Source organism: Taurulus bubalis (genome assembly GCF_910589615.1).
Source record: "Taurulus bubalis genome assembly, chromosome: 17".
Classification (NCBI taxonomy): Eukaryota; Metazoa; Chordata; class Actinopteri; order Perciformes; family Cottidae; genus Taurulus; species Taurulus bubalis.
The window spans coordinates 19,221,457-19,244,754 of NC_136605.1; the positions used below are offsets into that span (position 1 = coordinate 19,221,457).

Genomic DNA, 23,298 nt, shown 5'->3' on the forward strand with positions numbered 1-23,298 from the left:
TGTTTTGTGTGTTCGCTTACAGTGTGTGTGTACGAGAAACAGAAAGAGGTAGAGAGACAGCTGGCCAGCACTGTCTACACAATCTACATTTTAATACATCCACAGAGTTTAAAACCAGGGAATCTTAAAGGCATTTCTGTGTATTACATGGTGCCGCATGCGAGGTAGCTAGAAACAGGGCTGTGTTGAGCAAATAAGTACTTATGTGACAAGGGGAAACAGAGTATTTGGCTTTTTAAAGCTGCAGAAATGAGAAAAGAAATGAGAAAAACAAATGCAGAGGAGGGTGAAAAGCATTTATGATGAAAGGCAGGTTGAGGAAAGTAATACAAATATACGGCATTCACTTGTTCAGTGTGAATGAATAGCTTTGTCTCTGTTAAATTCTGTTTAATAGAATATAAACATATGTTTTGATTTTGAGGTTGGACTCAAACTATGCTTGTAGTTATGTAACAATAAGCCAATAAAACTTAAAATAAAACTTGGCCGACGAAAGATAAATTATTACATTTCACTAAAATCTATGCTTTCCTCCTCGCTCTTCCTCAGGCATGCTGCCATGTTAAATATTTTACCTGAAGAGAACTCCTTACTATGAACTACAAGAGCTCAGGGAAGCTAACTTAATTTAAAGTGAAGATCAATTGTAATTTTTAAACATCACCCTAAACCATGAAGTCGAATGAATTGATGAAATTAATCTATCGCCGCGCTCTAAATAGGAACGTGTGACCTACAGAAAACTGTATTTTATTCAGTGACAGTTCTCTTTTCTGTCGTTGACGTAATAACAACAAATACCTTTTGTAGAATAAATTCTGCAGTTGGATTTATAATTGGTCTTTTGAGAAACCATCAGCCTGCACCGACTCAGCCGCCTTCGTGTCAAACTGACTCGCGGGAAGGCGGCGCGCTCTCATCCGTACGTCTCCATGGTAACCGTCATCCTCGCTTGTTCCTTTTCAGAGGGACATGGTGTACTCCTCCCGCGACTCCTCCCCGACTCGCCGCACCAACACGCTCCCCTCCTCCACGGCCGCGGCGCCCTCCGGCTCTCCGTCGCGCTCGCGCCTCTCCTACAGCGGCGGCCGCCCTCCGGCCTTCACGGGGTCCCACTCGCAGCACGAGCAGCCGCGGCACCCCCACCACCCCTCGGCCGGCCACGGGGCCAACGTGGGCATGTCCCCCTCGCCCAGCGCCATCCTGGAGCGCCGCGACGTCAAGCCCGACGAAGAGGTGTCCGCCAAGAACATGGCGCTGATGAAGAGCGAGGGGCTGTACGCGGATCCCTACAGCCTGATGCACGAGGGCCGCCTCAGCATCGCCTCCACGCAGTCGCTAGCCGCCATCGGAGACCCCTTCAGCTTCCCCGTGACCAGCGGCCTGTACCGCCGCGGCTCCGTGCGCTCCCTCAGCACCTACTCGGCCGCTGCTCTCCAAGGGGACATGGACGACTCCCTCTACAAGCCCGGAGGTTCGCTCTACTCCGACACGTACTCCTCCGCCACACTCGGAATGGGCTTTCGAATGCCGCCGTCGTCCCCGCAGAAAATCCCCGACATGCAGATGAGGGACAGGGACTCGTATTCCAGCTCGCCCAGCAGAGCCTCACCTGTCAGGCAGTCGTTCCGGAAGGACTCGGCCTCCTCCTCTGTGTTCGTGGAGAGCCCCAAGTCGAGGCCCAGCTCCGGCTCCGAGCCTCTGTGCCTGACAGCCGGGCCCGGGGAGGGCGGCAGGGCCACGCCGGGCTTCGGCTCCTCCATGTCTGGACAGGACCCGGACATCAGCCGGTCAGTGCCAGTCTGTGTGGGGATTATTTTTATTAATCTGCCTTTTGTAGCGACATGAACACAATGTTATCTGCTTAATGCATGAAATGTTTCTTTATTTGTGTTTTCTCTCCTGATTCATCGGATCATTATCATCGTGAATTATTATAATTTGTATTGATGTTTTCTCTTAAACTTTGATTGTAACTTACGATATTACAATTAGATATTTTAAACCAAGTTCACAGGTACTTTTAAAGCTGCTTACTCTACAGCGCCGTGTGTTGCACAGGTAGACATTGTCCATTTCTCTGTAATCCTCTGCTTCTGCCTTTGTGCCGTCGGTGTTTGGTGATCGATCTGTGACAATTGCATTTGCAGGGATCATCGTCTGGAGCGCATGGAAGCAATGGAGAAGCAGATAGCCAGCCTCACTGGCCTGGTCCAGAGTGTGCTGACCAGAGCACCAGACAGTGACAGCACGTAAGACCCTCCATTATCCCCCATTAACCGTCTAAAACCCACAGATACAGCTTCAGGTCAGACACACGGGCAGCGTTATCGACAGCAGCGGCAGCATGCTATTATCAGAGTCATTACTTTGTGTGAGTACGCAGCACTAAACATTAGCTTCAGGGCACAGTGCTATTGATTCATGCCTCGATACATAGAGATGTGTGAGATCACCTTTCAGTAGATTTTTAGTTTACACCTGGAACAGTGTTGTCGTGGCACTTCGGCCTCACGAACGCAACAGGAGCTCGTGAAGAAGAAGACCACTTGTTAGTGTCCAGTAGTCGTGCTGTTAGCGTTAGCACTGTAATTGCCTTGCCCTGTGGCCGTTGATCCTCAGATGCGGCCTGCTGCGTCTCTGCATGATGGCGGGCTGCCCTCCGGACCAAGGGACGGAGTTCTCACGGCCATTACCTTTCTCTTCCAGCGAGAAGACCGAATCCAACAGTGAAGGCTCCGCCACTGGACGTGAGTACAGCAAGCGTTTCCTGCCTTCTGCGTCCTCTTGATGCTGATCTGTGCAGAAATTATTGTGATTTCTTCCTTTTTTTTTTCTGGAAAAACAATGCACCGCAATTTTAAAATGGGATCGTTGACACAAACAGGCAGTGATGGAGACCTCCTGGTTTATATTACTCTCTCACAGTGGGAAGCTGGAAGCTGCTGTCTTCATCACCTTCTTCAGTTCATAATTGTGGAGGTGGTTATTTTAAGGGCACAGTTTGGTTTATTTGGTCCAAACCCAGAGAAAACTATTCTGCATCTTTAGTCAGATTCTGGGGACTCAGAGACACTCAGAAACAGACCAAGACCCGCCTTGTTTTCTGCACCAGAGTTTGATTGACAGCTTTCACACCTGCCCAAATGAACCGGACTGAACATGGAAACACACCAGTTTATTTTAACGGATTCGAACTGGTCAAGTTTCCACCTCATACATCACTCCCTTCTCTTTCTTCTCTTTCACTTTTTGTTTTTCTCCAGAAGAGATTCACTCCAAATGACTCATTCACCATTTAAATAAATAGAATTTTTAAAGTTAGAGGCCATCGAGACTTTAAAGGAACTAAAAGACACTTGATAATTGTCCTTCTCAGTCAGATAAGTATTTAATGAATTTGTCCATTATGGGGAAGTTTTAAGCTCACAAAGTGAAAATACAGGAAGCAGAAACAAACAAACCGACATACACCATAAACTTCTTGGCGAGGTAATAAGACAGTTTGGAAGGTTTATTTTGTCACTATCTATGTGGTGGATGCATAGATGTTTAATTTAATGTTTATTTATCAAACTGTCAGACTTTAATTAAAAAAATATATCTATTTTTCTGCATAGAATTTTGGAAAATACTGATAGGACCTGTTTTCCAACTTGTGTAGGCCGTACATAGCATTTCTGAAACAAATATAATTCCTCTCCTTCCCGTTTCTGTCCCATGTCCCTAATTGTGTCTCGGTTTTGGCCCAAACAAAGCTCTTTGCTGCAGCCAGACCTTCACAGGGCCAGAGCAAGGACACGGTAGTCTTTGAAGCGCCCGCACAAATTGACACAGCGCTCAAAACACTTAGCCGCCACCGGAGTCATTTTCTCTGGTGCAGTCGATAAAAATTCTCTCCAGGATCATCATTCTGTAAATATGAACTTTTAAGACGTTCCTTTGACTCTCTATCACCCTCTCATTAATTTCTCGGTAACCGGCTCACTCTCTCTATATTCCAGCTGGACGGCTGAAGCAGAAAGGTATATTGCCATCTCCTCCTCTATATCGCCCTTTTTAATTTCTCCTCTCAGACTCTCTCGTGGCTCTCTGCTCGCTGTATGGGTGTGTGGTGTTGCTGCTTAGCTGGCGGCGTCTATCCTCACGTTTTCCTCCTGGCTGGTTTCCCGGAGAGCGAACCCCCAACCCTCCCTCCTGTCTCCGTCTCTACTTTTTGAATTTCTGCTTGGCTTTGCCTTTGGGAATTTCAGAAAGTTGTTTTTGTCACAGACTTGGCTCTCCTTTGTAAATGTGTATGAGTGTGCGTGTGTTCAGGAGGTGTGTGTGTGTGAGAATAACTGAGGAGTCAATGGTCATATTCGCAAAGCCCTGTGTGGAGATAAGAGCATGGTTATCCCCCTGTGTGTCACTACTGAACAGACTAATTGCACTTCTATATGGGTTACTAATAGCATGAGCTCTCATATCTCCCAGTGGGCTATTAGAGTTTTGTGAATATGGTGCTTTTTTACCATTCACACACTGTATTCGTTCCAGTGTGTGCCCAGATGCTCTATTTACGTGCACTTCTTTGAGCCCGTGTCCTGTGTGTGCGCGTGTGCGTGTGTGTGTGTGTGTGTGTGTGTGTGTGTGTGTGTGTGTGTCTGTCCTGCTGCGTGACTGAAAGCCTCACGTGAGCACATGCCCAGCAGACTAATCAATTTGTTTCCCCCGACGACCTCCTGCTGACGCTCTGTGTCCCGCTCTGTGATTGGCAGCTCACACGCCGTCGGCTCCTCTAGCTCTGATGCCGCCGCCGCCTTCTCACACGACGCCGGTGAACAGCGCCGGGCGCCTGAAGATGCAGCTCCACCTGCACGGCCTGCAGCAGAACGCCACCGACCTGCGCAAGCAGCTCAGCCAGCTGCGCAAAATACAGGTACAACGTTTATGCATCGAGAAAATAAAGAGCCTGTTCTCCCAAATAACAACACGTGGTATATACTATTAGTGGTCTCATACCCATGAATATAGTTAGTTTCATTTCAAATATTTCTTTGATATTCTACTTCATAATTTGTCTCCTTTTCTTTGTTGTTTGTTCTTTCTTAAATATAGTTTTTATTATGATAAATCCTCATTAAACTCAATCATTCTTTAGTCCCTCAGACCACATTTGACACTTTATATGTGGTTTGCTTTTGTTCCACAGTTTCCCCCAAAAGTTGTAGAAAACAGCTAAATTAGTCTTCAATTAGAATTCTTCAAAGTTTCTAAAAGCATTTGTCAATCTAACATTTTTATGAAGTTGAATGCACACTATTAAGTATTTCAACACACACATGCTCTGCATGCAGCATCGCTGGCTTTGATGTTTATTTGATCTTCTCTTCAATACCACACCTACAGTAAATAACAGCTGCAGGTTCACGTAGCTCTGCTGCCTCCTGACACATTGAGGTCAACGTACCTTTTGAGGATTTATAATAAAATAGAACGAGCGGAAGATAAAAGCTTCGTTCACATGGTGTGATGCAGAATCATGCAGATTCCTATGAAATGCCACAAAGTTAACGAGAATGTGGCGACGCTGTCCTCCTCTATGCCGTCTACCTCTGATGCCAGCGATGCCATGGTTACAGCAGGAAGAGCTGGTGAGTCAAATGGAAACGAGACCGGAGGAGTGACAGATGATGGGCCCGTGGCACGTTTATTTGTTCCCTGACAGCAGTCACCCGAGCTTCTAGAAATGGCCCAACAGTGGGAGCTGTGCTGTACCCACAGAGGACAGCTTGCTGTGTACCTGTAGGTGCGCCCAAGCGTGACCTCTGCACCTGGACCTGAATATGGGCGCCCGTGGCGATGGCCAACAGCTTAAATTTTACATGCCGCTCATGAATTATTCAGAGACAGTGTGCGGGAGAGACAGGCAACTGGGAGAGAGGGAGGAAACGATTAAAATAAAATAAAATCAATGACATTTTTTTTTTAGGTATATATATATTAATATATTTTTTAATATTTGATCGTACTCCCAGTGCTGGACTTGATGCATCTGCGGCATCAGTGCCGGTGGTATATTGGGGGAATACTGAGTAGTTTTAAATGTTAGCGATATCGGTGCGTTGCAACCTCCTGGAACATAAGGGCCGATCAATTATTCATCTTTCTTGCTTACCAGGTGTTTTTCATCGCAGGGAGTTGTATTACACGTAGCAGTCCTGTAGAATATTCCATTTATAACACGGAGAGGGAGCCGAGTTCACGCTCAGTGCTTCTGTCCACAAACAGCCTTCGTTCTCCTCAGGCTTTCTGTGTGAGGAGAAACATTATATGCACGGGCTGACACACACACACACACACACACGGAGGGAGCTACTTGCTAGCAGTGCTCTTAAGGGTAAAGACTCATCTGATGCCATGGTTGCTGCATGATACATAACCAGCCAGAGCAAAATGTTCTCGTGGCAGAGAAGGTCGCAGATTAAAACAAGAGGCCACGGCCTTCCCTCCTTCACAGCTACTGTAAATCACTGAGGTCTGCTTTGAAAAGCCTTGGGCGACGGCGAGTCTCCTCTTTTTTGTCCTGTTTTTCTGCTGCAATGAAAGCAGTTTTTAATCAAATAATTTCGCGAGGTTAACGAGGATAACGTTGATAAAAGTCAAATTCCAAAAAGTTTGCAGAGTGAACACCAGGCCCTGCTGAAGAAAGAGCAATAACATCTGTAACATTGTGTTTGAATGCCTGCGTGTGTGCGTGTGTGTGTGCGTGTGTGTGTGTGTGTGTGTGTGTGTGTGTGCGTGCAGATGGAGAACCAGGATTCGGTGCGAACTCTGCTGAAGCGGACAGAAGCGGAGCTGAACGTGCGCGTGGCCGACGCCCTGAGGAAGCAGGAGGATCCTCTGCAGAGACAGCGCCTCCTGGTGGAGGAGGAGAGACTCAAGTACCTCAACGAGGAGGAGCTCATCATCCAGCAGCTCCAGTCAGTGACGGGATGATAATGTCTTTTTTTATTTTTATTAATAATAATAATTCGAACGTTAGCCGTCAAAAGAAACATTGATGCCTTGAATTGAATAGAAAATATATACGTAAATTGGCCGCTATCTCATTTAAGATGAGTCTCATCACATATTTCGTAATTGCTTCAAAACGTAACAAAGTTCATATCTGTTTTATAATTACACGACTCGCAGGCGGACGCCGTGATAGGATGAAATTGTAACTGTAATTAAGCCCGGCACAGAGCAAGATGCTTATTAAGATCTGAGGTACGAGACGGTGCAGCAACTAATTGAAGTGACTGCAAAACTCGAGTCGAGAGCTACCTTGAGATTTAATAATCAGATAACTTGCTTCTGTCTCACATGTGGAAACGTTCCGCTGGTAATAAGTCCTGGGTCTCACTTCCTGGATCTCTCTCTGAGCGGCGGGTTTGATTGCGGTCTAATTGGTTGAACTGTTAGATGATCTCCGCTAATCAATGTTGGTTACTCATGCCTGGCTAATAGCCAATTTATTTTTGCTTAATTATACACGGAGCTCTCGTTCATTACGTCACTTAAGGCTGAGCCGACCAGACACGTGCTCGATAGCAGAGCCGAACAAACTCACATTTGGGCAGATTCTCTGTTTTTAAAAACTTTGGCGCACCCGGCCACACTCCTCCAGTTCATCTGTCCAGAGCTGTCGCTCCTCCTGCCAAGCTGATGGAGAGACAGTTTATTGGCCGAGGTTTTACTGAAACTCAAACTAATTCTCAGTCGACTCTAAAGTGTAGCAGAGGAATCCCCGGTGTTCAGCCTTCTGTCTGTTCCATCACAGCGACCTGGAGAAGTCGGTGGAGGAGATCCAGAAGGAGTCGTCTGTCAACCACAAGCTGGTGACGGTGCAGGAGCTGGAGGAGAAGGCCACTCTTCTGAGGAAGCTGGGAGAAACACTCACAGAGCTGAAGAGTGAGTCACGCCGGCGCATTTCACATTCTGTGCACAAAAACAGAAAACAGTCTTTTAGTCAGGCAGACAGTTTATAAAGCACTAATTACTCACCAAGGCGCTGATTAACTTTTTGTCACCCACAGCCGACATGTCAAGCGTTTAATCAGTCTCACATGGCTCATTGTCTTAATGAACCCGCTGACCGTTTACACTAGTTAAAAAATGTTTCATTTGATTAACATGAAGGGCTTTTGACACGTTGAATTGATTCGTTTGGGGGCAACATGGTTGGTTTCTTGCGTTACCGCTGCTTTTTCCTCCTGCAGATCAGTTCCCAGGCCTGCAGAGTAAGATGCGGGTGGTGCTCAGGGTGGAGGTGGAGGCCGTCAAGTTCCTGAAAGAAGAGCCGCACAGGCTCGACGCCCTTTTAAAACGCTGCAAGACTGTAACCGACACCCTCGCCACCATGCGCAAGTATGCACCCGCTCAGCACCCGTGTGCTTTATGCGCCCGCTTTAAAGAAGCTGATTGTGCATCACATTCTTAAAAACGTTTCCATCTTCAAGTCAATGCGAGGACAGTTTTTAAAGTGATCCTATAAATTCGGATGTAAGTGTTTTTGTGCGATGCATTCTCACATAGTGACGCTTGCAGTGAAATATGTCCGACATTAGCTGCCACGAAAACGCACCCATTTGTAATCAATTCGATGAAAGCTTATCCATTTGTACGTCTGCCAAACAGATTATGTTTTCACCCTGTCTTTGTTTGCGAGTCAGCAGAACATTATGGATTTTCTTAAAACGTGGTGGACAGACGGGCCTCGGACCGAGGACAAATTGATTAGATATTGCTGTCAAATCGGATTAGATATTTCCGCCATTAAACGTTTATTGTTTGAAGCCAAAGCTCTTAAAACCAGCCGAGATAGAGAGGTGAATTACAGTCATAATGTCTGTGTAAGTCATGAAGGGTGCATTCCAGCATCTAGTATGAGAGTGACCACCTGACTTTATGGGTAACTCTCTAACGAAGGCTCTTTTCAGCTACATGAAAAAATACTTTCAATTTTATGGCAAGCGTGGATTTTTAAAATGTGCCTTTCAGCATTCTGTCGTCTATCTCCTAATCAGCCGTGTGTCCAAAAAAGCACTGCACTTTCTGGTTTAATTAACCTCACTGATCAAAAGAGCTTATCAAATTCATTTTTCCTCTCATATTGTGGGAGAAAGAGAGAGAATTGGCGAGGTTTGCGCCCTTTACAGTGTTCCTAGCTTTTTCCAAAAAACAATGTTTTGGCATTGAACAACAATAGTTTTCCCTTCAAGTAAGAATGGATTATTCATGTTTCTGCTTGTGTTACATTTCAAAGAGTTGTTTAATGAATTCCTCTTCTGTGTCTTACCAGACAAGCCAATGAGGGTGTGTGGAAGAAGCAGGAGGACTTCTCTAGTCCTTCATCAAAGCACAACGATGACTTGCGAAAGTTTTCGGACTTCGACATCTCCACCAGCCCGCAGCTCACGATGAATGACTTTGGGGGCGGCAACAGCCTGTCCAACTGGAGCCCCCACGCCAGCCTCAGCCGAGGCCACGGGACCCTGACCGGGACTCACAAGGACAATCACCCTCCTGTTCCCCACAAGGGCAAAGCCCTGGAGGAGCTGGAGCGCCGGGCTTTAGCTGACAAAGCTTTATCCGTGGAGGTCCGACTGGTAGGGCTTATTTCTTCTGTTTTCCACCTTAGTCTGCATTGAAAGAAAATCCTATCACGACACCACATTGTCCGTGTGTTAAATGAAACCGGTCTCTGCACTCCAACAGGCTGCAGAGCGGGACTGGGAGGAGAAGCGAGCCACTCTCACCCAGTACAGCGCCCAGGACATCAACCGGTTGCTGGAGGAGACCCAGGCCGAGTTATTGAAAGCAATTCCAGACCTGGACTTCGCCGCCAAGCAGATCAAGCCCTCCTCCAACACACCGTCCTGCCAGATCCTCCAGAGCGGGGTCCCGGAGCACCGCATCAGCAAGCCCCAGCACAAGCTGTCCGGGAAAGAGGGAGGATCCAGGCGGGGCTCCGGTGAGATGGAGAGCTCTTTTTAAAGTGAATCCAACTAGTTTGAAAACAGTTTTACGAGCCCTGCAGGTCATCAGATGTTGTGTTCACTGAACTAAATTCAACATTCAACCACATGCATTGTAATGCCTTCAAATGCCTCACAGCTTGTTCTCAAGTCCTTTCTCAAGATGCCCGATGTTTTTCTCCAGATGAGCTGACGGTGCCACGATATCGCACAGAGAAGCCCTCCAAGTCTCCTCCTCCTCCACCACCTCGACGCAGTTTCCCGTCTTCTCCGAGCCTCACCAGTCGCAGCGGGGAGCCCCTCATTCCTGGAAAAAGTATAAAAGTAAGACGGAGGACATTGAAAAGCACACAGTTGTAAAATCGATGTGCATCACATGAAGAAAGGATTGTCCCGTAGGTGTAAATGTTAACAGAAAAGTTCTCCCATAAAGGTTGTTCATGCTAAGCTATTGTTTTAAGGAAAAGTCTTGTGAGATCAAAACATTTTGTCCTTGTCTATAAAAAGTTGAAGCTGCAGGCTCGGGACTCTGGCTTCAGATATGTTCAAAGCCTTTCTTTTTTGGGGGGGTATTTGCCATTGCAGAAGTCTGAATCTGAGGAGAACGAAAGCCAGAAGCTGCATGTAAAACTGAGGAGGGCCGTGTCTGAAAACCCCCGTCCTGCGTCCACACCTCCCACACTCGCCTGTGGGGACCGGGAGGAAGGAGAGGAGGAGAAAATTGCTGCCGAATTAGAGGTAAACTATAAACACAGGTTGCGTATTTTCTCAATTATAACCTCAATAGGTTGTTGTTCAATGACTCGGAAAACTGCGCTCTTTTTTAAATGTATATTATGTAACGTCCACAATCTGCCAAACGGATTTTTTAGTGCTCACGCGTTCTCACAAGCAGACATGCTCACCGTCATTTACCACATGTTCAAGCAGCAGGTGCCATATGTCCTCCCGGCCCCCGGCACCGGCAGAGCCCAAAGATCACACACTGCTCAGTCACACACATCATCACCCAGGGCTCACAGATCACAGACAGACAGATGGACCCTGATGGCTGCTTGGACTGTGTTTGAGATGGCCTGCCTGGAGTTTGATGGAGCGCAGAGTCAACAAAGGCAGATTTTGGTTATTCAGTGGCTGTTTGTGTGCTACAGTTTATTACCGCTCTCAAACCTCCCTCTTCCCTCCCCAGCTGTTTGAGAGAGCCCCACTCAGACTTCCCCTTCCTCTCCCCCTCCCTCTGCCCGTTAGCCCTCGCAGCAGGAAACGTGTCCCCCCCTGCAGGCCGGATCTGTGGCCCTCTGAGGCCCCGGGCACTGAGGTATACCACTCTGGCTGACCCTGCGTGCCGTGGATTGCTGCCCTCTATGAACCTTTTTTCCTTTTCACCCCTCCGCCACACACAGAAACCACCGGCAACGACTCGGCCTCAAGCCACATGCACTCCTCTTATCTCTTCAAAGTAAAATAAACACAACGTCTCTCCTCGGCGGATACTATTGACCTCAATGTGTGCGCATGCTGTGTTTAAGGTACTTTTGGACGACACCAACGCAAACGTCTTATTTCCACACAAGCCTGCAGTTTTGTAATTGCATTAAGTGTCTCAAACTGGTGCGGAGAGACTGAATAACCGTGTGTAACCGACCACCGCGGAATATAATTATTTGCAAGTGTGATTCTTTGCGCACACACAACTTGAATATAGTCGCATTAATCATTTTGGGTCATTTAGAGACATTAAAACATTAAAAAACGAGTGATATACATTCATCAGCATGTCACTGGCTGATAAAGCGGCAGACGGCAGGCGAGCAGCAACATTTATATGAGAGCGATGTTCCTCGCCCCCTGAGGACCTAAACATTATTCCATATGACTTGATCTTCCCTAGCACCTGAGGAAAGTATCTTAAATGTGCCAGGTGCTTAACTAAGAGTTTTTTATTTATTTTTTGCTGGAAATGTAGCTGCTTATGTTGCTGAGACTCAACCATAAAGCATTTGTGCTGGAAACCCAAACAATGAGAAAAAAGGTTAAGCTAAAACAATCATCGTGGCTAGAAAACGTGGGTGGTGATTTTTCTATTTTATTTCATGTGGTAAGGAATATTGATTAGTGCAGGTTTTACTTTGCACACAATAAATATCCACAGTGTTTATTCAGTGCACTTTGGGCACACATTGTCTGCACATTGAGTTCGTAGGAGGGGCCGTCTGTGTTGGGTGTGGTTTCTTCTGCAGTTGATGTTGTGGTGTGTTTTGCGTGAGAGTATGTGTGACCAGCAGTGAAAACCTAGACAGCTCCAGACTCGAAAGGAAGCTGCATATTTCTCATATTTTCTTGTAAACGTTGCCTTTTTTTCTTTTTTAAACGACGTCTTCATGCTTTTGCGCTGTGTTTGCTATTATGCACCAATCGCCAAGTCACATGGCTTGCATGTGCAAACACACTTGGAAAGCGTTTCTGATTCTGATTCACAGGCAGCTCATCAGAAGCAACAGTCAGGAGCCCACACGTGTTAACAAACTGATACGTGTGTTCACAAGTTATCGAGACTAACATGGCATACAAGTTGCTCTTCTATGTTTTGTCTGCAGAGTTTGCAGTGATCTTGCGCAGCACGCTGTTGTACCGCAGCTAAGTCCAGCTCAGTGTGTTTAAATTTAAACCTCAAGTGCTTTCCTCGTTTGTAGGGAAGCCGCTTGTCTCCTGTCCCCAACATCGTGTTGACAGAGTGTTTGCCAGCTTCGCCCACTGCCTCAGAGGATCCTGTCAGAGCCGCAGCAATTGACCCCGTAGAAGAGAGTCCATCCCGAGATTGGACTGCTCATCACACCGTCTACCAGACTAGATCCTCTCAAGGAAGGGAATCCTCTGGAAGCCCTCCTCAGCGAGAGCAGCGCTGTTTTGAGAAGGAAGCGGAGTTAAAACAGGAAGTTGCCCTGCTCTTGACGGAGCTGGAGGTCAGGGTGGTGTCTCCCGTTGAGGCCCAGGAGCTCAGCAGGACTTTAGGACAAGCTCTGCAGACACTGGTCATCTCTCCGCACACTAATGAAGTCCCTGAGGTCCAGCTGAGTGGCCGGCCTCTCCTATTTCTCCTAAGAGAGGGGAAAACAGCCAGGGATGCCTACAGGCGGCTGCATTCCCTTTTGGAGTCTTCCAAGCCTGTTCCCAAACCCAGAATGAAATCCTCCCTCCACTCGGGTGGGCGGAGCTCCGTGGTGGAGGCTCTGAGGAGAGGGATCGAGACAGGGGACAGAGTGCTGACGCTTCATCACAGCGCTGGAATTAGGATTCCTGAGGCGCGGCAGAAATCAGTCAACCTGGAGTTCAGCGGGTCAGATCTCTCCGTGGACCAGAGAGGTCCATCCAACCCCAGCGAGAGGAAAACGAGAGACGATATCCGATGCAGCGCCTACAGGCGCATGGACAGCCTGGAGGAAACCATTCGTGAGCTGGAGAACACCCTGATAGAGATCGGCGGCCATCCGACCGCAGAGCAGCTCTACACCGAGACAACCGCGAGAAGCGGTCCTGTCCAGGAGACAGGCGGCCCGACTTCCTCGGAGACCAAGAAGCCACCGGTCCCACCCAAGCCGTCCTCTTGCAGCCCGGCATCCATCCAGGTTCATTGCTTTCACCCGCTGTGCAGATTCCTGCTCTGCTTTCTGTCTTCGCCGCTTCTCTCTGGGTATCTGTCGGAACTTCACTTTCCATCTTATGATGTCTGCTCCCTGACAAAAATCGGCATTTAATTGTTTCTTTAAATCGAAAAAGATGCAATAGGGGACAGACAACAGACTTTCCTCTCTACTGCGATTAGTGCTGGAGATGCTTTCCTGCTGAGCCCGGGGATGTTTGTTGTTTATCGGTGTGTCCTGGCATCTGTTTTCTGTCTGTGAATAATCGAGCCACCTTTTGTGTCGCCAGACGAAAAAAAAGACGAATGCATAGATCACACAAATATCTTAATTTACTCTCTTTTGTTCTCCTCTCGCTCTCTCTCTCTACATGTTCGCTCGATCTTCTCATCTTTGTTCTGTCTTGTTTTCAAGTCTCCGAAACAGTTTTTAACATAATAATGATGTGTCAGCTTAAAGGTGTATTTTATGTATTACGTCTCATTATACACACCAAAGGTTACATCGTGAATGTGTGCTTCCAGAACACAGAGAGAAATACAATTTGGGCAATTTCTTTCAAGTAGAAAATACGACGAACAAAAAAAAGTGAGAACTTCATTATCAATCTTACGACCCAGGAACCTGTATGAAGACATAAATCAGTTACACCGGGGCCAAATATCATAATACGTGTTGAACTCTTGCCTTTTCTCCCAACTCACCTCCAGTTGAGCGTAACACAACAAAGGATGAGTGATAATCAAAAGACTCGAGGCGCCTTGACAGCTCGCGTAGTATTCCCCGTCGCGGTGAACGCCTCCCACTCCGGGCAGGGATGCGATAACTGACAGTCGCACTGTCACGCCGATTTTCAGCCCGTCTGATGTGCAGACGGGGGGAGCGTTCCCGTAGGAGGATGATTACAGTGTCTTCGCACGTTATTGCGTCACTCCGACTTCAACCGCCTTCAACACTCCTCCTACTCTCGTCCGACGTTTGCTCACCAAATTCCCGCTGACAGGCGATCTCCTTTCAAGCCCCATTACAGTGTTTAATCAGCGCGTTAAATAAAGCATTTGAAGATACTGTATATTTTATGTCTGCGTTTTTAAAATTTACCGTCTTTAATTACGGTAGCGGAGAAACATTTGGCTATTTGGCGCTACTGCGGTTCATCATTTATTAGTTTTTCTTCCAGCTAATGTCTCTGTGTGTGCAGAGGAGGCACAGTGGAGTGGAAATTCGGCTGAGCGTGTGTTTGTTTTTGTGCGTATTAGGGAGTAACTCAGCAGGAGAGATCATTTAGCGCACCGCCTCGTGGCTCCTGCGGCGAGGCCGCGCCACGCAACGTCAGTTTCGATGCTGCGTTTCTATATTCTCGTCTTTGTCGTTTCCTCCTGATGGATGGTGAAACTCCGTGGAGCGGATTGTTCTGTTGCATCAGCGACACGCTCTGATCTTGAAACCCTCGTTGGTCACAGGGGACAGACTCGCTCGCTGGAATCGAACGTGTGTGTGTGTGTGTGTGTGTGTGTGTGATGCGTAAACTAAAAAGGCACCGAAAGAGGAGAAGTGAAATGCACGAACATGTACGGCGCGTCCGAGGTCTGATTCACACGTCTCTCCTCTGCTTTCAGGGAGGGAACAGTTCGGGCCTGGGTAAGGTCCTCCACTCCTCAGCCGCCTCCAAACTGAAGCACCTGCAGCAGAACAGCACAGACAAGACTAAAAGCGGCAGAAGAGAGGACTTCATGAAGATCCAGGGCCAGCACCAGGTATTTTCTTTATATGTAGCAGCGTCAGGGCCAAAGCTTGATCTGGCTGACTGGCAGTATTTTTCAGACACGCTGGGTATTGGTCCCCTTTTTTGAGGCCGCAACCGTTTTTCAGGAAATACAAGTGAAGGTGATGATCATTATAAAAAATTGCGTTTTACTTTGCACTCCATCTGAAACTGGGGCAGAGAGAGGCGGTGATCTGTGCCTGCTATAAATCAAGAAAGATGGGAGGGAGGTTTTAAATTAGTTTTTTCTTTCTTTTTACATTTACTAGCAAATTTGGCGGCCTTGTTCTCGATATAGAAAACACGTGTTGTTGTAGAGGTGGTGGCACCTTCGCACACCTTTCAGCAGGAGTCTCCTGTCTCCTGAGTCTCACACCAGATCAAGCGGACATTGGCCTTCTCCCTCACGCTTCACCTCCACTCATTCCTCTCCTACTCCCGCCTCCCCACACGCTCCACTACTAGCGAACGTTTCACGTAATGTGTCGTATTTAAGATGCTTTATTTCTTTTTTTGCCATTCTCTTGACCGCAATGTCTCAGAAACGTTGACTTTTCAGACATGGCTGAGACGTAAAACCACGAGATTATTATGGCCACGATTAATTACATTTAAAAACCAGTTTAGCTAATGACCGAAAATTCTTTGATGGCAAAGTCACATTGTTGTGACTTGAGTTTCATTATCAGAGTTTTTGGAAATAGATCAAAGAGTCTTCTGCAGGATTTCTGTCCCACAGAGAGATGGCGCGTGTCACACAGGTGACAGTCGTGGAGGATACACGCTTCAATTAACTAAACTGTGTTTCCATGTCTGGAAATCTTAAACCATCTCTAATTATAGCATCTCAACCAATTAAAAAAAGCTGTAGAACATCTTTACTTAATATTGTGTATCATCATGATAGACCTGTTTAAGTCTTTGATTCTGTTCTGGAGTCTGGAGCCTCTTATGTATAATTCTATCAGGCATTAAAAATGATAAATGACTGAAGTTCAAGATCAGGAAAACTTTAAAGCTCCCCGCTGAAGCCTCTTTCTATACATACGTAGTGATACATTTGCCTGATTGCTGGCTCAACAATTCATTTTTTTTATTGGTTTTAATTTGCCGGCATTTCGGTGCGATAAAATAAGGTAAAGGACTGGACATAAAGACGCTTGATGGCCTCCGAGGAAATTGAACTGTTGAAGCATGTCAGTCCAGTATCGTCGAGAGAAGATTTCGCCGCCACGCCTGTGCACCGGGGTTAAAAAGCTTAATGTCAGTGTAATTTGAAAAATAACAGGAGCGGTGGAGTGAACCTAAACCTTCATACCCCGCTGAATTTGACGGAGCATTCACACTCAAATTCAGTCCTGGAGATTGCAGAGAAATGAATGCGTTGGGCGCAGAGGGAGAGATGGGAGAGATGGGGACGTAATGAAGCTTTGGTTGCCTCAGACTGAGAGAAGATTGGGAGGAATCTCTGCAGTGCCATGTAATAATCGGCCCTTGAGTCTCTGGCAATCACTGATTATTCAATATGAAGAGGACGGCGCTCTCTTTTCCCCACCATTAAGTCGTTCATGTTTCCTCTCCTTTATGTCTCCTTCCGTCTTCCATCTTCCTTACTCTGCAACGCCGCCGCCCCGGTTCTCCTTTTCTCCTTTTCTCTGTCCCCCCCCCTCCGTCAGTGTCTCTCATTCCCCGTGATTTGAAAGTAGAGTGGTATTCCTATACACTTGTCTAATGAAAGCAAAATGAGTCCTTTTGTTTCATAATGACACTCGCGCTTGTATGTGTGAAAGCGCTGTACTCAAAGGGACAGTGGGCTCTCCAAGCTAATTGTCGGCGTGGGAAGTCGGTACCGAGCCGTTAAAATAACGGAAAGAAACAAAGAACCAGCTGACAACGAGAGAGTAAACACAATAAACAATAACTGCATTGTTTGGCATTTTGAAGTACGAGGCGCAGCGAGGATGTAAGAGGTCGAGTGGCGCGTTGCTCGTGTAACTGTATGTAGGAGGTTTGGAGAGGTTTTGATTTACAACAACAAGAACAGACCGGTAAGGAAAGCTCTCAGTTTACACACCAGTGAGTCTAACTGGTCTCAGTACTGGTTTCCACTGCACAATCTGAACTTGTTTGGAGCCCCAAAGCGTGCCAATATTAAATAAATTACTATGAAATGAATAATTATGTATGATAATAATAGTAATGCATTTGATTAATTTGGCGCTTTTCATAATACTCAGACACTTTACAAACGTTTTTAAAATTATTATAAAAGCTAAACAATAAAAACAAATACATAGAAATTAAACACAGTAAAATACATTGTGTGAAGAATAACACTTTTATATATAAATATATTCAGGGTTCTTACGGTCATGGAAAACCTGGAAAAGTCATGGAATTTTAAAATAGTTATTTCCAGGCCTGGAAAAAGTCCTTGGAAAAAATAAACATCCCCAAAAGTTTAGTAAAAGTCATGTAAATGTGTTATATTCATGTGTTCATGACGTTCATTTGAAATAATGAATATGCTTTTAAAAGAAAGACGCTCAAAATATAAGCAGGCACACATACAGGCATCTATGTAAATGTTTATTCTTTTAATCAAACTATTGTCGCTGATTTCATTTGTGTCATTTAAAGTTTACTGTATGCTTTGGAATTCTAATTGTTAGTTTAAATACTACATTTTCTCTCTTTTTCATGTTTACACCCAGATTTCACAAAATGTTTGGTCATGTAAATTTGGTTTAAACTCATGGAAAAGTCATGGAATCCATTGTTCAAAATGAACCCTGTATATATATATATATATATATATATATATATATATATATATATATATATATATATATATATATATATATATATATTTAAAGGTTGTAAAATGAAGAAGTGATTAAAACTGTACTCATTATTTTGAAATAATAACACTTAGCTCCTGTGAGCTAAACTTTATTGTCTGAAAGGTGAGAGAAAACTGAGAGGATGACATCATAAAGTGACAAATCATTTATATTCGATGAAAGCAGACGGTGTATGTAAGGTCATCTTGAAATGAAAATGTCTTGTGAAATAGAAATGATGATAGAATAAAAATGTGATATTATAAAAATGAATGATGAAACGACATCACGTAATAATGAGTTGAGTTTAAACTTGAATTATGCAACAAATTCTCGTTTTTTTATATATATTTCACATATCACATTTCAATGAATATTGTAAAGTATCTTTATTAATGTATTATTGAACTCTTTGGGGTGAAGTGTGAACTCTGTTCAGCGCGAAGGCGAGAGTCGAGCGTCGGCCTTTCGGTTCCCACAAGCTGTCGCTTTGGAAGTCGCTCCTGTCTTTAAAGTCGAACCAAGAAAACGACACAAACCCTGACAATTCAGCTTACAGATAGAAAGCAGCTCGATCCTTTATCATTTAAGAAGCAGCATAATGAAACGGCTGAGCACGGACCCCGCTGGAAGAACTGATTATCTGCCGCTCATCTCTTCAAGCGATGGAGCCGGCGGCCTCATTTGCATCCGGCTCTCAACGGCTAATTAAGAACTTTTGCCGACGTCGTGTTCGCTTCACCTGGTGTGTGTGTTTTTTTGTTTTAACCCGTCGCTGACACTGCGCTCGTGATCTTTTTGAAGAGAGATCCTAATTATAGCAGCGAAAGTAAACTAAAACATCAGCATTCTTCATTCTTTTTCACAACTCTAAAGCACAGCCGGTTATTTTTTTTTGCAGAATAAATTTGTGCCGAATGTGTCAAAGTGTGCCACAGTCACTGTCGTCTGTCTTTTCTAGGATCCGCATGTTTATTATGCCTTATTATTGAGCTGTAACCTAGAAACCAGCCGCCTCATTTCTCCCCCCAAACTCACACACACTTTTGACTGAATCTGTTGTTCTGACGATCAGACGTGGGTGACCTCTCTGCTCGGGCCACACATGAAGGTAAAGGTGTCTCTTCTCTTCAACCCTTTCCTGGACACAATCCCCTCAATGTGACCCCAAACTTTTACCCTACTTTGTTCCCATTGGTGTTTTCTCTTCTGTTTCCTCTGGTCACATGATCACTGACACGTCTAGAGCATTTTGAACGTCAGACTCTCTCTCTCTCTCTCACTCTGTGGTCCTTAATCCCAGCTATTGGATCTAAATATATACACATACCTTCAGCATCAGTGGCATGAGCAACACACTGACGGTGACGTTCCCCAGCAGTTCAGATGAAGGGCAGCTGGTGCACATTAACATGTCATGAAAGCCAGCTGGAGGAACAGTTACACATTTTAAGACATTGCTGTGTCCCATCTGCAATCAGCTAAAACAAGATGCACTGGCACCATGTTTTGGGGGTTAATGTGTGTCCTGCGTTTAGCCATGCCAATTTCAATTTCAAGTCAATGACCATTGTGCCATTCGGTTTATGGTAATTAGCGATAGCAGCTTTAGCACCAGGGGTGGCCAATCACAATCACTGCACTTGGTCATGCCCCTTCAAATAGTGTCTTTGTTTACTTTATCATTGGAGGAAAACAAGGGCTGGTTTGATGTATTAAAGTGGGGTTGTGTAAGGTACTTATTCATAGTCAGTGTATTATTTACAGTGGATGGTGTCACGCCAAAGCTGTGGACGGAGGCAGCAGCAACACGTATTTTAGTCTCCTACAACAAAATCTATCTGAGTTTAATTGTACACGATATTTAGCATATTTCCACTGCTTTACCTTGCTGTCAGACAAGACGTTTCCTCGGCTCTCTTCAAAGCCACTAAAACTCCAATGACAGAAACAGATATTATACTTCGCTCAACTACAGGAACGTCGGATCGGGGCGGCGCTACACCTGCAGCCCTCGTGTTCTGCGTGGTAAAATGATGTGTTTTTTCAATGGAGATTAAAAGCTTTGAAGAGAGCATAGATAGCGGCTATCTAACGGCAAGGTGAAGCGATGGAAATATTCTAAATATAGCGCGCTCTAGATTTTTGGCTAAAATACGTGTTGCTGCTGCCCACAGCATCACTTTGCTCCTGTCTGCTTCTCCAAGCTGGGGGGCGTGACAACCGCCATCTACTGTAAATAATACGCTGACTATGGAAAAGTACCTCATTTAACCCCACTTCAAAACATCCAAACTAGCCCCTTAATGCTGAAGTCTTTCAGTGTATTATCTGATGTTATCTGTGTGTGTTAAAGGAGCAGAGCCTCTCTGGCGCTCGAGCTTTACTCAGATATGCATTACATCAATCCAGGCATGAGGATCCTTCAAATCAATGTGCTGGATAAGAACAGGCAGTTCAAAGCCACAATTTCTCCCCGTTTGCTTTGGCACAGACCAAGGAGGGCACGACGATGTGAATCACTTTCACGCCACCAAAAAAAAAACTATTTCCATTTCCCGTTTGACCTCTTATTACTTCTGGCGGTGAAACGGGCTCGTTAAAGGCGCTGGGCATGAGGTCGGGGTCTGTGAAGACCCTTCCTTGGGAGGATGACGCTTGGCAGGCAGCCCCGGTGTGCGTGAGATGAAGGGCGGGCCACTCTGCTGCATTCACAGACCAGAAATAAATGTGTCGGCCAGGCTTGAGAGGAGTTCCTGGAGCAGAAGGAACAGCCCCGCTCTCCCGGGACGGTTGGCAGCACAGGCTCTGGAACTGCAACAGAGCAGGTGAAAGCCTCCCAGCAGCGCCCGTCTAGACGAGCACACCTGCTCTCCTTTCATACAGAACTAAACACCGTAATCCCTCAACAAACGCCTTCTCAAAACTCTCCCGTTGCCTCTCGTGAAAAGCGTAAATAAAACTTCCCTAAAGTTGTGAAATATTGTAAAAAAAAAAAAGGGCGAGGTTTGGCTGTTTCTCGCTCTTATCTCAACTCCGCCATCGGAGTATTTTTGCTTCATCTGACCCCTGCAGATAAAACGTACAACCTGCTAAAGAGAGACAAATACATGCTGCCTTACCCACGAGTTTCATGCTGTTGGAACAGTGCCATCTACTGACTCGTTCCAGCATTACATGAAGGGACTGAACGTGTGATGCTGCCTGTCCGTCAGAATATTTTGCATTGTTTTTTTAATGATTCAAGTCATTAAAACGTGTCAAAACAAAGGTGGTCAACACACACATGGTCACGTGGCGTTGCACCGTATCACAACAGTGTGTGTTTATCAGTGCTTTGGTCGTCATGTGTAGATGGCAGCCGGTCTCACACATCTCACACATGCTGATATCAACCTGAATAACGATCTCCTGTGTTTGTCTCTTGTTCTGTTCTCACCTTTCCCTCACCTCCCCCCCTCCCTTACCCATCCTCCTGCGGTCGACCTCACCCCGTGTGAACCCCGTCCCGCCCGCCTACCATGACCCTGCAGCAGTGAAGCGACCTGTCCCGTGTCCGGCCTCTTTTAGCGTCCCTCTCCTCCCGTTCACCTCGAGAGAGCTTCACACATCCATCCACCCCCCCCCCCCTCCGTTTTTTACTCCTCATCAGCTTCTTTCACGTCTCCAGTGTTTCCTCCGACGTCTGCACTTGAACCCCGGCCTGTGTGTGCGTTTGTGTTCCGTGTGTGCAAGCATGCATGCACGGGCATGTTTGACTGTGATGGTAAGGGAAGGTGCTGCGGGGGTGGGAGGTGGACGGTGCCCAGACAATTTTAAGACTTTAATTTGTCATGATTTTCCCCTTCGATCCTTGAAAACCTCCACCCACCCCCTTTCTCCTCCCCCTCTTCTGTGTCCCCGCTCTACCTGAAGGCCTTGGGGACCAACAGCACCAGTGGCAGTATTGATCCGTACCTCTCTGGTATCAAAGCGGGACTTCTCTCAGGCCGAGCGTCGTCTCCTGCAGCAGCGTTTGCCCCCGGCCTGAGGAAGTACCCCCAGGACGGAGCGAAGACCTCCCTGACGCCCTCCTCCAGCCAAGCCAAGGCCCTGCTGGTGAGCCTGTCCGCCTCCGGCCTGAGCGCCGAGGCCCTGCTCCTCTCCTCCACCCTCCGCCACCGCCGCCTTCTCCGTGAGCAGCGAGCCGCCTCCTTGCCCCTGCCCAGCAGCCGGTCCTCCCCCACTACTCCCACCGCTTCCTCCCCGTCCCCGCCCTCTTCCTCTTCACCCACCACCCCGACTCCTTCCCTGTCTCCCTCCTCTCCCACCCCTCTCCCCTGCGGCACCCAGACCCAGCGGTTGTAGCTCCAGCCTTCGACAGCTGCAAGGAGGACGGCGGCGTGAATACGGACCTCGCCTCTGGCAATGAAGAGGAGGATGAGGAAGAGGAAGAGGACATGGGAGAATTCAAACACCATCACATCATGAACCATAAAGAGAAAACAACTACATTATCCGATTTTATTTCAGGATTTCTTTTTCTTCTCTCTCTATTTTTGGCCTCACTCCAGTGTGTTTTCATATTTTCACGACGAGAACTAGCGCACTGTAAACGGAGTCACACGTTTCTGGATGGATTTACCGGCAGTAGCAGTCTCATAGAGACCCTCGCTCACTCAAAGGGGTTCTTAGTGGAGTAGACGTCATTTCTAGACTGTGACATTTATCAGAAAAAAATAGAGCTGCAATAATCACCAAGTGAGTCCAGTAGTTGTGTGTGTTCAAGGATAATATTGCTCTCACTTACCTGCATCTCCATGCAGAATGTGCTCAGAAGAAAAAACTTAAAAAAAAAAATCAAAAGTAGATCACGGTGATGATTGTGGTTTCACACTGTTTTGTGTTAAAAGGCCAGTTGTGGCTTTTTCTGGCATCACCTGTGTTACTCTGAACTGGTGCTATATTTTCCCCTCTTGTTTGTACACACTTGTGTAAGGAGTTTACATGATTGTCCTCGCTCCCCGAAACTTTACCCTGCGCTTTGTTCAACGTGTACGTTC

The 23,298-nt window shown here is 46.3% G+C and overlaps 1 protein-coding gene across 1 annotated transcript in view; it reads left to right on the forward strand.

Moving 5' to 3' along the window:
* srcin1a (SRC kinase signaling inhibitor 1a) overlaps window positions 1–22,603 on the forward strand; it is a gene marked incomplete at both ends in the record, with an annotated part of 88,259 nt that extends 65,656 nt beyond the window's left edge. The window contains 16 exons of the mRNA XM_079232887.1: window positions 970–1,793; window positions 2,154–2,255; window positions 2,626–2,753; window positions 4,008–4,028; window positions 4,764–4,924; window positions 6,793–6,968; window positions 7,811–7,941; window positions 8,250–8,397; window positions 9,332–9,638; window positions 9,748–10,003; window positions 10,192–10,331; window positions 10,593–10,745; window positions 11,197–11,325; window positions 12,701–13,633; window positions 15,268–15,405; window positions 22,172–22,603. Of these exons, the coding sequence (XP_079089013.1) occupies window positions 970–1,793; window positions 2,154–2,255; window positions 2,626–2,753; window positions 4,008–4,028; window positions 4,764–4,924; window positions 6,793–6,968; window positions 7,811–7,941; window positions 8,250–8,397; window positions 9,332–9,638; window positions 9,748–10,003; window positions 10,192–10,331; window positions 10,593–10,745; window positions 11,197–11,325; window positions 12,701–13,633; window positions 15,268–15,405; window positions 22,172–22,603 (4,179 nt within the window). The remainder of the gene's footprint in view (window positions 1–969; window positions 1,794–2,153; window positions 2,256–2,625; window positions 2,754–4,007; window positions 4,029–4,763; window positions 4,925–6,792; window positions 6,969–7,810; window positions 7,942–8,249; window positions 8,398–9,331; window positions 9,639–9,747; window positions 10,004–10,191; window positions 10,332–10,592; window positions 10,746–11,196; window positions 11,326–12,700; window positions 13,634–15,267; window positions 15,406–22,171) is intronic.
* Window positions 22,604–23,298: the final 695 nt, after the last annotated feature.